The sequence below is a fragment of the Cephus cinctus genome, unplaced genomic scaffold (assembly GCF_000341935.2).
Source record: "Cephus cinctus unplaced genomic scaffold, Ccin1 Ccin1_scaffold1343, whole genome shotgun sequence".
Lineage (NCBI taxonomy): Eukaryota > Metazoa > Arthropoda > Insecta > Hymenoptera > Cephidae > Cephus > Cephus cinctus.
The window spans coordinates 257,668-269,472 of NW_014333756.1; the positions used below are offsets into that span (position 1 = coordinate 257,668).

Sequence of the window (11,805 nt, forward strand, 5' to 3'; positions counted from 1 at the left end):
ATTTCAAAAAATGCAATAAACATATTTACTTTGTTTGAATTTTGTAATTATTAAATAAAAAAAAATTTTTTAGTGGGTTTAACTGTGAAGCGAAACCATACAAATTTATAGATGTGCGCTCAGTGGTCTAAATGTTATATTATATTTCCTGATGCTTGTGAACGCAATTCATGGAATAATTTGATGATTTTTAATGATTGCTATAAATATTTCATGAATTAAACTTTGTGCGTTCAGTTACGGATTTGAGTCTCTATAGTCATGCTTCATGCTAACTTCATGTAGCCACGAAATTACAAATGGCTGCGCGCCTACAGTTCTCCAGCTTAGAAGTAGGGTCACGTTCACTCTATTCACCGTCATGGCTCCGTTCTTGCCGAGTTTCAGAGGAAATATTAAACGATTTCTGACTGATGTACAACTACTGCAGTATCTCATCGTATTATTTGGACTGTTTAATTTGTCTTTATGCCTGTATGAAGATCAAGTTGGAAAGTTTGACTGGTAATATCGAGATTATTATAATTGAAACTTGTCGCACTGCCCAACCTCTTCAATAATGCACACGCACGCCTTTGATTGACAGTGAATTTGCAGTAATTTACATTGACTGGATTCTTGTTATTATGTTCATAGGAGGCAGAATTATGTTGGGAGAATTAAATTCGCAAGCTTCGATACGGTGTCAACTGCTAAAAAGATTATTGTTGCCACGGAGGAGAATGTTGTTGCTGCTCTCAATCTTAAATCAGGTGAGATTTCTGAATTAATTATGTTCCCTAATGACTGATTAAGTTAAGTAAGTAAATGCTTGTAGTAATTATGCAGTTACTTGGAACTTACCATGTACTTTGTTGCTGTGGTTATAAATGTCAAAGTGATTAGAATTTGGTAATTAATAGAGATTTCATTCTGTTCTTTAATAGGCCAAATACTGTGGAGGCGAGTATTTGAAAGGGGATATGCAGGAAGAATACATGCTCTTAGTGGTATAAGTGATGGGGATTTTGTAACTGTTAGTGGAGGTGTTCCTGCGTTAGTAAGAGCATGGGATCTTGCTACTGGACATATCCTTCACGAATGGCCTATCGCAGATCAAAATCCTGACAGGTAAATCAGGAGTTATACATATAAATTTAGTCTTGTCATTGTGGAATACTTAAAAATATGTGTTATCGTTAGCTTGTCTTTATTCATTTTTAATGTTTACGTTTATGATATTGATTTTTCAGACTTGACTCTCCATTTATATCATTTTCTACAGAGGGATTGTACAGTATTGAAAGGTTCCTGTACTTCTATACTCACATGCACTTTGTAACACTTTGTTGAAAGAAAATTGTATGTTCTCATAGCAGTTACTGCTAAAAAAACTTCTTTCAACTAATTTGTCACTCAATTGCGAATGCATTAACTATCACTTAAGATACAATGTTCACATTCCTTGATTTGCAGTATATGAATAATTGTGTGAAGAATATCAAATATTAATTTAACCGATAAACATTTTGTTCATTCTATGTCAATCAGTGATACTAATATGAAATTCACTTAGATATTTGATGATTATTTTGTGTTTTACAGGATAGAAGATGTCAAATGGCATATAAAGGATGGAACTCTTCATCATATTCTTCCCATCTACAACAGCGGAATAGAAGTAACATCATACGATAGTAAGACTGGTGAAAAATTGAATAACAGATTTATCTCGGCTCCATTTATAAGTGAAGACACGGAGTGAGTTATCGTATTTTCCTTTATAAAGCTATAACTTATTCTATAATCTTAGAAAGTAAAAGCTGTACTCATATCTTATTTTCTGGATCTTTCAGCTGTATATTAGCTGCTCCGTATTTAGCCTGTTTAAGAGGAGACTCTTTGGCTGTACTGTTCATGATTAATCTGTTTGACACAACTGCTGATGTTCCGTCTCCTGTATTAACTACAATTAACACAATATTTGGTGCCGGCGCTGAAGGACCGTACAAATTGGAAACTGTACTAGGTGATGAGCCTGTTGTATCTATCAGTACAGATAATGGTCAAAGGAAACGAATTATTATTGCGGGCGAAACACCTGTTCCTATTGAAAGGGATATTATTGGTAATACTTCCCTTTACGTTACCTCTCTCGATAAGGAAAAGATTTTATTGGAAACGACATATAAAAATGGGGTACGTGATGAGACAATCGTGTTACTTGACATAAAATTCAATTCTTAACTACATTTTCTGATATTTGTTTTCTTTCAGATGACAGAAGTTGCTGCTTTTGAACTTCACACGTCAACGCCTAGACCGCAATTGTCCGTAGCTTTGACACACTCTTCTGTTCAAGCACCGACAATTGTGGCGTCCATTTGTCCACGACAATCAAAGGGCGTTACGTGTCGTCATCTATTGTCTTGTGAAGATCATGTCATCGCATTACTTCAACATAGTAAACTTGTTTGGGCTAGAGAGGAAGCCCTTGCTAAAATTATTGCTGTGGAGATTATAGAGCTGCCTATGTCTGAAGGAGAACAAGCTATTGAAACCGAATTCGATCAGAAAGAAAGTAAGTGTGATTATTTACATAGCTTTTTAAAAGCATAGCTTTACTAAAATATTGAAATCGATTAATTATGTAAACTGGTAAACAATGTTGTCGGTGATTTAAAAGAAAGGTCCATGGAAAATACATTTAAGACCCAGAGGTTGATATTGATGAAATTTGGTATTTAATGATATCTATAGGCATGCTTAATAAATATTAAATAATATACCGCTCACGCTGATAATTAAGACTTATAATCGTTCGCTAAATTGAAGTCGTTTGATGTTATTAAATTCTTGAACATTCTTTAATGTCCAGATCTATATTAATTTTTTTTTTTGTAAATTGCTGCTGGCAGGTATTGATGTAGACGGTTCATGTAAGTAGTGATATAGCATAGGCTGATTTGAAAATGATTTTCAGTTTATAATTTACCCCAATGTGGCATGGTTTGATAATTTTTATATTTATTCTTTTGTGGCAATATTGTCAAAACATAAGCCCTACTAAATGTGTGATTTTAATATCTCAAACGTGAGCAATGATAACACAAAAAATGGCATGTAAATGCCAAATCATACAAACCATTTTCATATACTAATAGAATATTTGCATGATACGATATACATAACTTTTTCTTAATAACTATTATCAAGTTCATGTTATTTAACTTTAATTTGCTGTCGGTTAAAATTCCTTACAGTTTTGATTCACAAGTCTCCTTTCATTTGTATCAGGGGATGTCTTTAGTATGTTCCTACGAAGGATCTGTTCTCAAGTGAATCAAGCCAGAGCACTGCTTCAAACTGCGCTAGGGCGGGAACCACCACAGTCTAATCAAAGAGCTGACTTAGTTCGGGATAGATTTGGATTGCATAAAATGATAGTCGTAGTCACAGCTGCTGGAAAGGTACTAATAATAATTTATAAAAAGATATTTAAATTATCTTCACACATGAATTACAATACTATTAATCTTGTACGATACAGCTATTTGGTATAGAGACTCGCAAGGGTGAAATAATATGGCAACTGACGGTTCCCAACATTCGAGGTTTAACCAAAGACTCCGACAAGATGCTTCTCTATGTCCAACGAGGCAGCAGACATTTCCCACACTCTCCGCAGTGTGCCTTAGTGGCAGCTGACAAAGTATGGTTTTATTTCTTTAATTAATTAAAAGATCATGCATATATATGTAAGTGTAAATATCTCTTTAGGATACTAACGAAGGTATCGTGTATACGTTCAATCCTATAACTGGACAACCTTTGGAAGGTTTAACCAGGTTAGGATATAAAATAAAGCAGTCCATGCTGCTGCACGCACCTACTGAAGAGTTTCTTCGTAGTATCGTAATCCTTGATGCAAGAGACAGAGTGCACGTATACCCTGAATGTGCAACTGCAGTTGCTGCATCTGTTGGCAAGAGTACCTATTTATTCACTGCTGATCAAACAGCTGGTGTACTGTCTGGATTTTCCCTTGCATATAGCACACCGCAGGTTCGTAACAAATATTAAATTTACTGTTCTTTGTTCCAGATTAAAATAATAATTATTTTATGATCTCTCCATAGAATCTAATTGCCCATAAAGTATGGGAAGTTGTAATGTCAACAAAGAACCAAAGGATAACGCAAATCGTTTCGAAGAATCCTATCGAACGTGTTCATTCTCAAGGCCGTGTCTTAGGAGACCGATCTGTTCTATACAAATACATCAATCCTAATTTAGTTGCTGTTGTTACACAAGGTGTTGGCAGCACACATAAAAGTAATTACATATTAAATTTTAATACTGTTTTTCAATATTGCCTATATGCTTTTACTTCTTTGTAATGAATCATTCGTTTTATAGATACGCTTAATCTGTACCTGTTGGACGTCATATCTGGAGCTATGGTATTCTCGCTTGTACATAAAAGAGCACGGGGTCCTGTACATGTTGTGCATTCTGAAAATTGGTTAGTGTACAGTTATTACAATGAAAAGAGTCGTAGAACTGAAATCGCTACGTTAGAATTATACGAGGGAAAGACACAGAGTAATACTACAGGTACTGTATCGCTTAGAGATGAAAATATAAAAAATAATTAAATATTTGTACGTATATTGAAATAATCAATCTCTTTTCAGTATTCTCGTCCTTAGCTACGACAAAGTTGCCAATTGTCGAAAGACAAGCATTTATTTTCCCATTATCGATCGAATCGATAAGGGAAACTATTACTGAGAAAGGAATAACGAGTAAACATATTATGGGTAAGTATCGGTTATGAATTTATTCTTTCTAGAACCAAAACTAAAGTTTACTCTCATTTTTCTTCAGTTGCATTAGCCAATGGAGGAATTTTGGAATTGCCATGGATGTTAGTAGATCCAAGAAGGCCTACGAATCCTGAAATGCGCGAAGAAGGTGTGATACCTTACATGCCTGAGATACCTATTCACATGGACGCTATTGTCAATTATAACCAGAGTGTGGCTAAGGTATCAGGAATTCATACGAGTCCTAGTGGCCTTGAAAGCACTTGTTTAGTATTTGTATACGGTCTTGGTAAGCTGAAATGTTTATTAATATTTTTTAACTGTTCCAGGTAACAGTTGGTTGTCAATAATTGTTTTTTCCATTCTTTGCAGATCTCTTCTATACTCGTGTGGCGCCATCTAAAACATTTGACGTTTTAAAGGAAGACTTTGATTATTATCTCATTATAATAGTACTCGCGGCATTGGTGATCTCATCGTACGTAACGAAAAAATTAGCATCGCAAAAAGCCCAAAAGCAAGCATGGAAATGATGTTACCTTGCATCCCTACAGAATCATCGCATAACATTCTTAACTGGATTTGTTCACAGTAGACAATGTTGTTTGTTGAAGGTAATTTGTAAAATGTCCCATTTTATAAATGGCTATTGATTATGCAAACTTGATTAATGACACTTCGTTAATTTACCCAAATATCTTTAAATAGCCAGATTACACAGGCTGTACTTAACTCTTTTACTGATACACAATGCATACTTCTGATATTCGATATTAAATGTTTTTTTTAAGTGTTCTAATTAAAATAGAATTTACGTGGATCGCGATAATTAGATATTTTTTCAAAGTTGACTGTATGGTCAAAATATTGCAACATGAAATGTCGAATATCAATTCCAGACTGTGAACAAGATGTCAGGATTATATTTCTACACATATTTGAGTTACCAAAAATTCTTGAGAGCATAAACAAATCCATCATGAAATTCATTCGAAAATGACGCTCGTTCATTTTTTACGTCATGATCTACTTTCATATACCATTTAGGACAATAGAAAAATATACGACAACTGTAATTTCATTTTAGATTCTCTCACTTAGAATTCTAATTGTTATAATTTATTAATAGCACTTAATACAGATACAGTGCCTGCAAATATCAGGAGGTTGTAATTTGACGCAGGCAAAGAAAATCAAATACTTTTCTTAAATTTTCTTCAGTGTTTCAAACATTTATTTCTGTGTACTTCGTGCATACCGGAATCCTGTGCAGCTTCTTAGTGAATCCAGTGAAAGAGTTAGCGGTATATTTATGTAAAGCAATTTTATAAAGAGATTTAGAGAAAAGAGCAATGCGTGCAAGAGAATAACGTCTCAGGACGTAAAAGAAAATCCCCTTTACGTCTTAGTAACATTGACTTTTGTCGTATGAGATGTATTGTAAATTTTTTAATGCCACATTGCCCGAAATAATTTCTTTGGAGTACAATTGGCTTTAAGCCATATATATAAATATATGATGATACCAATTGTAAATGGTATGTAGGAGGAAGTGTGGATTGTTTGGACTGCCATTTGATCAGTTGCTGCTTGTACCAAAGTTTGTTGCTACAATTATCTATTGCTATTTAAGATAAAAGTTAAATGGATGAGTAAACGTTAACATTCCTCAAAAACGAACAGTAGTAGTTTTTGTTCAATCATTGTTTGAATATATATATCATTGTTTTTCTTTATCCTCATCAGTGATAAATTTGAGTAATTTACTATCTGAACAAAAGTCAAATAATACGAGTCTGACGAAGTATTGAAATCATTTTATTTCTTATAACTAAATTTATATAATTATCGCAGCCTTGGAAGCAATCGCATTACAAACAATGCAAGTAATTCTTGCCTTGTGAATAAACAATTGAACTTAGTTAAAATGTTCTAAGCTGGTCACTTGATATAGTGAAAGTATATCTTATTTTAAATGAATCAGTATTTCAACTGGTTGACGTTTGATGGTAAGGGTACCAAAAAATTAAATACTAGATAAAGGACATAATTTATTAGGAGTAGTACTATAAATGTACAGATAAACTCCTAATCTAAGGATTTTTTGATTCGTCTGACAAGTCGAACATTTATCATAAAAATATTATGATGGTAGCGTGATTGAATAAACGCAGAAGCGATAAAAAATATTTAAAGAAAAAAAAAAATAATAATATTAAAGTTTTAAAATACGTAACACTTGTGCATTTTAAATCAAGTATGATAAAATAAATTTTGTAATAGTCAATCCAATCTAACGCTATCGAACGAGGCACGTGACATTTTTTCACCGTAGCATGGAAAATAGTGATATTTATTGATTAAAGTGTAAGTAAAACGCGTAGCTAATGGAATCACTCAATTATATAACATTAACGTACCGAATTACATAGACACGTTGAACATAATTTTGTACATAATAATATTATTGTCTCGAGACACCAATCGTCTTATCTTGAATGTAAGTTATAATTGTTTCTACATTCTTCTGATATTCGCTTTGTATATTGGTACTTGCAACCTGAAGAATGACAAATAAACATTTATAAAGATACAAATGTAATGTTAAACTATTAATATTATTACATAACTAACTTACCTGCAAATTTATCGTTTGAAATCTATCGTCAGGTGCTTCTATGGTACTTGTAGTGTTGCAAATCCTCAGACATTTTACCCAAACAATATCTGCATCGTAGTCAGCAATATCTTTATACATTGTTATACAGCATTCCTACGACAATGATGAATCTTATATATGATCCTCTGTTACTTGAATCTAACTTAATATTTACTGTACCTGCAATGATTTATTTTGCTTTACACTAAGATACGGTTGGGCGATATCTAACAAATTCCAAAGTTCTCTCTCCTGAAGCTGAAGATTATTTGCAGTGCGACCCAATTGCGAAAGCAATTCCTTTTGTAATTTATATGCCTGACTAAATTCATAAACGCCTCCAGATTTTTGATTGTAACTTTCCTTGGAGGAGTTTTTCAAGAAATTCGAAATTGATGGTAACACTTGTCTGTTAAAATTTGAAAAATTATTCTACTCATTTGTTCTGGTTAACGTTTTGAAATATTAGTATAAAGCTCACTTCAGTGTTCTGGATCTAATGAAATCTTTGGAAACGTCAGCAAGGGTTATGAGCAATTGCCAGGCTCTATTTATTACAAGGGGATTAGGATCTTTGAATCTGTCTACCAATGGATGCCATAATTCATGAACAATAGGCAACAATTCGTTTTCCCAGTCTGATAAAATATGTAAACTCTCTTTTAGAGTGTCCATGGCGAGCAATACCCTTGCTAGGTCTTTAGATGGTAGGAAATGTAAGCATCGCTTTGAAATTTCTTTTATCATGTTTATAGATAGCGGTGGCTCTGCTTTCTTTTCATCTGTGATTAAATGGTTAATTAATTAACGTGAAAATAATATAGTAGTTTGAGATACTTGCCTTCTAAATATTCCTGGACTTCGTTGTCTAAGTCTGCTTTATTTTTCAGCTCTTCCAGTATGTCTTCTGGTTTACCTCCAAGATCATCATCTTCTATTCTTTCAGATATCCTCTTTGCTTGGTAATATTCCTGTATTGCTCTTATCACTATTTCAGATGGATCTTCTGAGATTTCTTCTTCTACACTTGTTTTTATCTGCTCGTTCAACGTTAGCCTTCTTATGCACACTGCAAATATGTGAAAGACTTTCAGAAAAGAGTAGGAATTTTTTTGTTGAAAATTCGCAGCAGACTGTCTGAGTACGTCCTCTACAAAATCTTTTAAACATGGCAAAACGTCCATTGTGCTATACTTCATAATAAGTGCAACGACGTCAAGTACTCCAGGATTACGTTCAACTCTTCGTAGCTTCAATGTCACATGATAGGACAAGTAATCAATGTTAGCCTGAAGAAGATCTGTTACAGTGGCGTAACGAAGTGTCTTTGCTATTTGTTGAAGAGTTTGAAATCCGATCATACTGAGTACACTATATCCACTACCTGTGGAAATTAGAAATTAATAACAGAGGTACTTTATTGTTATTTGAATAAATAATTACTATTTAATTAATTATACCTGCTCTCTCTATGACCAAGTAAAGTGTTTTTAGAAGAAATCTATGATACTCTTCTCCAACTCTTTGCGCTATTATACTCAAACCTTCTAAAAAGAGGCCGCATTGTACGATATTACTCTGTGCTTCGCGTAAAGATACGTTTTGTGTAACAGCAAGAGGCAAATACCAGGAGTCGGGTGATATATAATTATCCACGATTGTTTTATATAAGGATAGCGTAGTAGGGTCTTCGAATGGAACTGAAAAAATCGAAAAATATTTTATATTACCTGCTTCCTAGTTAATGACCAATAATATTACCATTTATTATCCAATTGAGTAGTAACGTTAATTCTTTTTTATATTGTGGCATGTCTAATATCAATTCTTGAATAGCATCTACTAATATGCTTAAGTTTCCAAATTCTCCCAAATATTTGCAAACATAAGTAAGCTTGTCTTCCACGGATGATTCACGAATAAATTTGAATTCTTTCCATGGATGCATTGTCGCGTATTGCATGGCATCGTCGTGATCTGATGAACAAAAGTAGATTGGATTTATAGTTTTTACTTGTTAATTGCACAAGTTAAAATACGCTGAAGTAAAAAAGTGTTATCGTACGTTTAATAGCAACGTCTTCCAAGAGTGAGACATTACTGCAGTTTAATTCAGCAACATAAACCAATGCAAGAAGCAATCTTCGCAAGTGAGCAATGGATGATATAACTTGGGGCAGTCTCTGTTTTCCAAACAGTCTTAAATAACCGGCCAAATGATTTAGATGTGACAGTTGCGCTGCGTCGTCTGTAATAGAAACACAATCAAATAAAGTTGTCATAGATTTTAATTTTTAAAAAGTATCTAGAATATACAAATATTTATACCAGATCCACGAATAATTCTGGGCAATTTAGTGAGGAGCTTATAAAAATTTTCCTCCAACAATTCTATCAACGGCCTAGAATTTTGGTTAGCTGTACACTTTTCATTGACATCGTTTAACGCTTGTTTAGCAATTTTGTTCACTTCCTCAACTTCGTCTTCTGATAAAGAAATCAGAATCTCCACGAGTTCCGTGAAGCTTGGCTTCATATTTCTTTTCATAAAGAATCACACACTGTTGTTATATATTATTCAAATAAATATTGCAATTATTATTAAGAAATGAATCTTACCTGGAACATTTGTTAAGCAACAGCCTTACACTCTCAGCCAATTCTTTTCTTACTTTGAAGTGAGAATGTTGGGTCAACTCTCGTAGAGATGGAATAAGGACATTCAATTTGATAGCAGCAGCATCGAGCCAGTTTTGACTTCTTGTAGCAGTTTGCATTAGTTCTTTCATTCCTGCCACACCTTTTGCATGCAATGAACATTTTAAAGGGTCAGAGGAGTTGGAAATATTAACATGACAGACAGCATCCAAGGAGGGAATATTCTCCTCTTGGGGAATATCTTCCATTACAAGGCTGATTATTCTACTCCATGCTCTAAGTGCCATCTAAAATGATATTAGAATCCTTTAAAATGTATGTTTATATCTTAATTTAATATCTGCGAAAGATTAATTTATTACCATTGTGACTTTATGCCCTTGAATATCACTGCCAAGTGTAATTTCTTGTAACCCACTAGCAATGCCAGGAAGAAATAGCATAATCACATCAGCCACTTGCGCTCGTAAAACTATATCATCATCGACTTGATCGTGGACTTGGCAAAGAACCATTACTGTTTCTATTGCTGCCAATCTTAGTATTCATTAATATATTATTAATCTGGATAGAGAAGTTTAATATATTTAAATTGACTTACCTAAGAGAACGTGATTTTTCAGTTTTAGCAATAGATACAGACAAATATACTGCTTGTCCTATCTTCGGTGCATTTTCTCTTGCATATAATAATTCAATAACATCCGTCGTAGACTGTTGTATCAGATCTCTCAAACATAAAACAACACTTTCCTTTAGCTCCTCGTGACCTGAAATTACTGTAAAACAAGTAATAATGAATTTTATCAAGCTTATAAGAAATTTTATCATGAACCAATAACATATCTTGGAACGTACCCATATTTGGTTGCGCCTTATCATATATTTGATATAAAAGACATGTAAATATCTTATGGAAATTATTTATCTTTAATATCTTGGATTTCAACAATACAGCTCTTATAGTCTCTACTAAATGTAATTTTACATCTTTGCTGTAATGTAAATTAAAAATTACACACATATATTTTCTTCTTAATTATTATCACTTATATCTGCTTACCTTAAAGTGTCATTTTGTAAATGTACAGTAAAAGGAAATAACACATATTCCTGTAAATCTTGAATCACTGCATTAGAAATATGTCTTATGCAAACTCTAATCTCTTCAGCGTTCTTTACATTTGGTGATTTCATTGAAGAATCGCAAAGAGGTTTCAAAGTTGTAAAAGCTTCCTGGATTGTAAGCCTTTCCATTATTGCTAAAAGTCAAAATGATTTACTATCATGTTTCCACTTACTGATATATGATAAATTAAAGTAACAATAAATATGTTCCTCACCAAATTCAGTAAAATATTTATATCAAAATGTGTATATCTGTAAGGACTTGGATGCTAGAAAGGTTACATAGCTCACAATATCATTACTGAAAACACGTCACTAAATCACTGCATTTGGAGCAACTGTATTATTCATTCATGTGGATATATTTTGTAAGTTTGATTTTATAATACCTATAAAAGGGACAGATCAGAATTTTGTTAAATACTGTCCCTTCCTTCCTTTCCTTATGGCTGCCTCCTCTGTTAAATACTGTCAAACCACCCTCAAAACAAAAATACGGCCATGCGTATGTTCCCTCCCGCCACTTCTACTCCTGTCTCCTGATCTCAAACA

At 33.4% G+C, this 11,805-nt stretch overlaps 2 protein-coding genes across 9 annotated transcripts; one reads left to right on the plus strand and one right to left on the minus strand.

Moving 5' to 3' along the window:
- The first annotated feature begins 253 nt into the window (after nucleotides 1–253).
- LOC107273008 (ER membrane protein complex subunit 1) lies at nucleotides 254–6,024 on the plus strand. 4 transcript variants are annotated; one of them, XM_015750782.2, is made up of 16 exons: nucleotides 254–504; nucleotides 637–752; nucleotides 927–1,110; nucleotides 1,233–1,286; nucleotides 1,585–1,740; nucleotides 1,836–2,178; nucleotides 2,257–2,560; nucleotides 2,898–2,918; nucleotides 3,277–3,449; nucleotides 3,530–3,691; nucleotides 3,760–4,044; nucleotides 4,119–4,314; nucleotides 4,399–4,596; nucleotides 4,677–4,802; nucleotides 4,870–5,097; nucleotides 5,181–6,024. In XM_015750782.2, exons 1-16 carry the CDS (start codon nucleotides 269–271, stop codon nucleotides 5,339–5,341), a joined length of 2,943 nt encoding a protein of 980 aa, XP_015606268.1. In that variant the 5' UTR covers nucleotides 254–268; the 3' UTR covers nucleotides 5,342–6,024. The 4 variants fall into 4 exon arrangements, with proteins under 4 accessions (XP_015606268.1, XP_015606269.1, XP_015606270.1 ...); XM_015750783.2 differs by lacking the exon at nucleotides 2,898–2,918 and having other exon boundaries at nucleotides 297–504; XM_015750784.2 differs by lacking the exon at nucleotides 1,233–1,286 and having other exon boundaries at nucleotides 297–504.
- A 586-nt stretch (nucleotides 6,025–6,610) lies between these two features.
- On the minus strand, nucleotides 6,611–11,773 carry LOC107273007 (TELO2-interacting protein 1 homolog). 5 transcript variants are annotated; one of them, XM_025090333.1, is made up of 16 exons: nucleotides 11,643–11,770; nucleotides 11,469–11,522; nucleotides 11,189–11,387; nucleotides 10,984–11,120; nucleotides 10,727–10,904; nucleotides 10,488–10,662; nucleotides 10,087–10,412; nucleotides 9,796–10,007; nucleotides 9,533–9,715; nucleotides 9,229–9,444; nucleotides 8,928–9,167; nucleotides 8,309–8,851; nucleotides 7,949–8,249; nucleotides 7,648–7,876; nucleotides 7,447–7,581; nucleotides 6,611–7,368 (listed from the first exon to the last, which is right to left on the minus strand). In XM_025090333.1, the coding sequence occupies exons 3-16, from the start codon at nucleotides 11,380–11,382 to the stop codon at nucleotides 7,273–7,275; spliced, it is 3,165 nt and encodes a 1,054-aa protein (XP_024946101.1). In that variant the 5' UTR covers nucleotides 11,383–11,387; nucleotides 11,469–11,522; nucleotides 11,643–11,770; the 3' UTR covers nucleotides 6,611–7,272. The 5 variants fall into 5 exon arrangements, with proteins under 5 accessions (XP_024946101.1, XP_024946102.1, XP_015606266.1 ...); XM_025090334.1 differs by lacking the exon at nucleotides 11,469–11,522 and having other exon boundaries at nucleotides 11,643–11,773; XM_015750780.2 differs by having other exon boundaries at nucleotides 11,469–11,773.
- Nucleotides 11,774–11,805: the final 32 nt, after the last annotated feature.

Bases quoted from the DNA above. Each gene is read 5' to 3' on its own strand.
- LOC107273008 (XM_015750782.2), top strand. From the start codon at position 269: ATGCTAACTTCATGTAGCCACGAAATTACAAATGGCTGCGCGCCTACA. The intron at 1,111-1,232 runs GTAAATCAGGAG...TTGATTTTTCAG, and splicing joins GCAGATCAAAATCCTGACAG to ACTTGACTCTCCATTTATAT. The intron at 3,450-3,529 runs GTACTAATAATA...TGTACGATACAG, and splicing joins TAGTCACAGCTGCTGGAAAG to CTATTTGGTATAGAGACTCG.
- LOC107273007 (XM_025090334.1), bottom strand. From the start codon at position 11,382: ATGGAAAGGCTTACAATCCAGGAAGCTTTTACAACTTTGAAACCTCTT. The intron at 10,905-10,983 runs GTACGTTCCAAG...CTTGTTTTACAG, and splicing joins TAAGGCGCAACCAAATATGG to TAATTTCAGGTCACGAGGAG. The intron at 10,663-10,726 runs GTAAGTCAATTT...ATGAATACTAAG, and splicing joins GAAAAATCACGTTCTCTTAG to ATTGGCAGCAATAGAAACAG.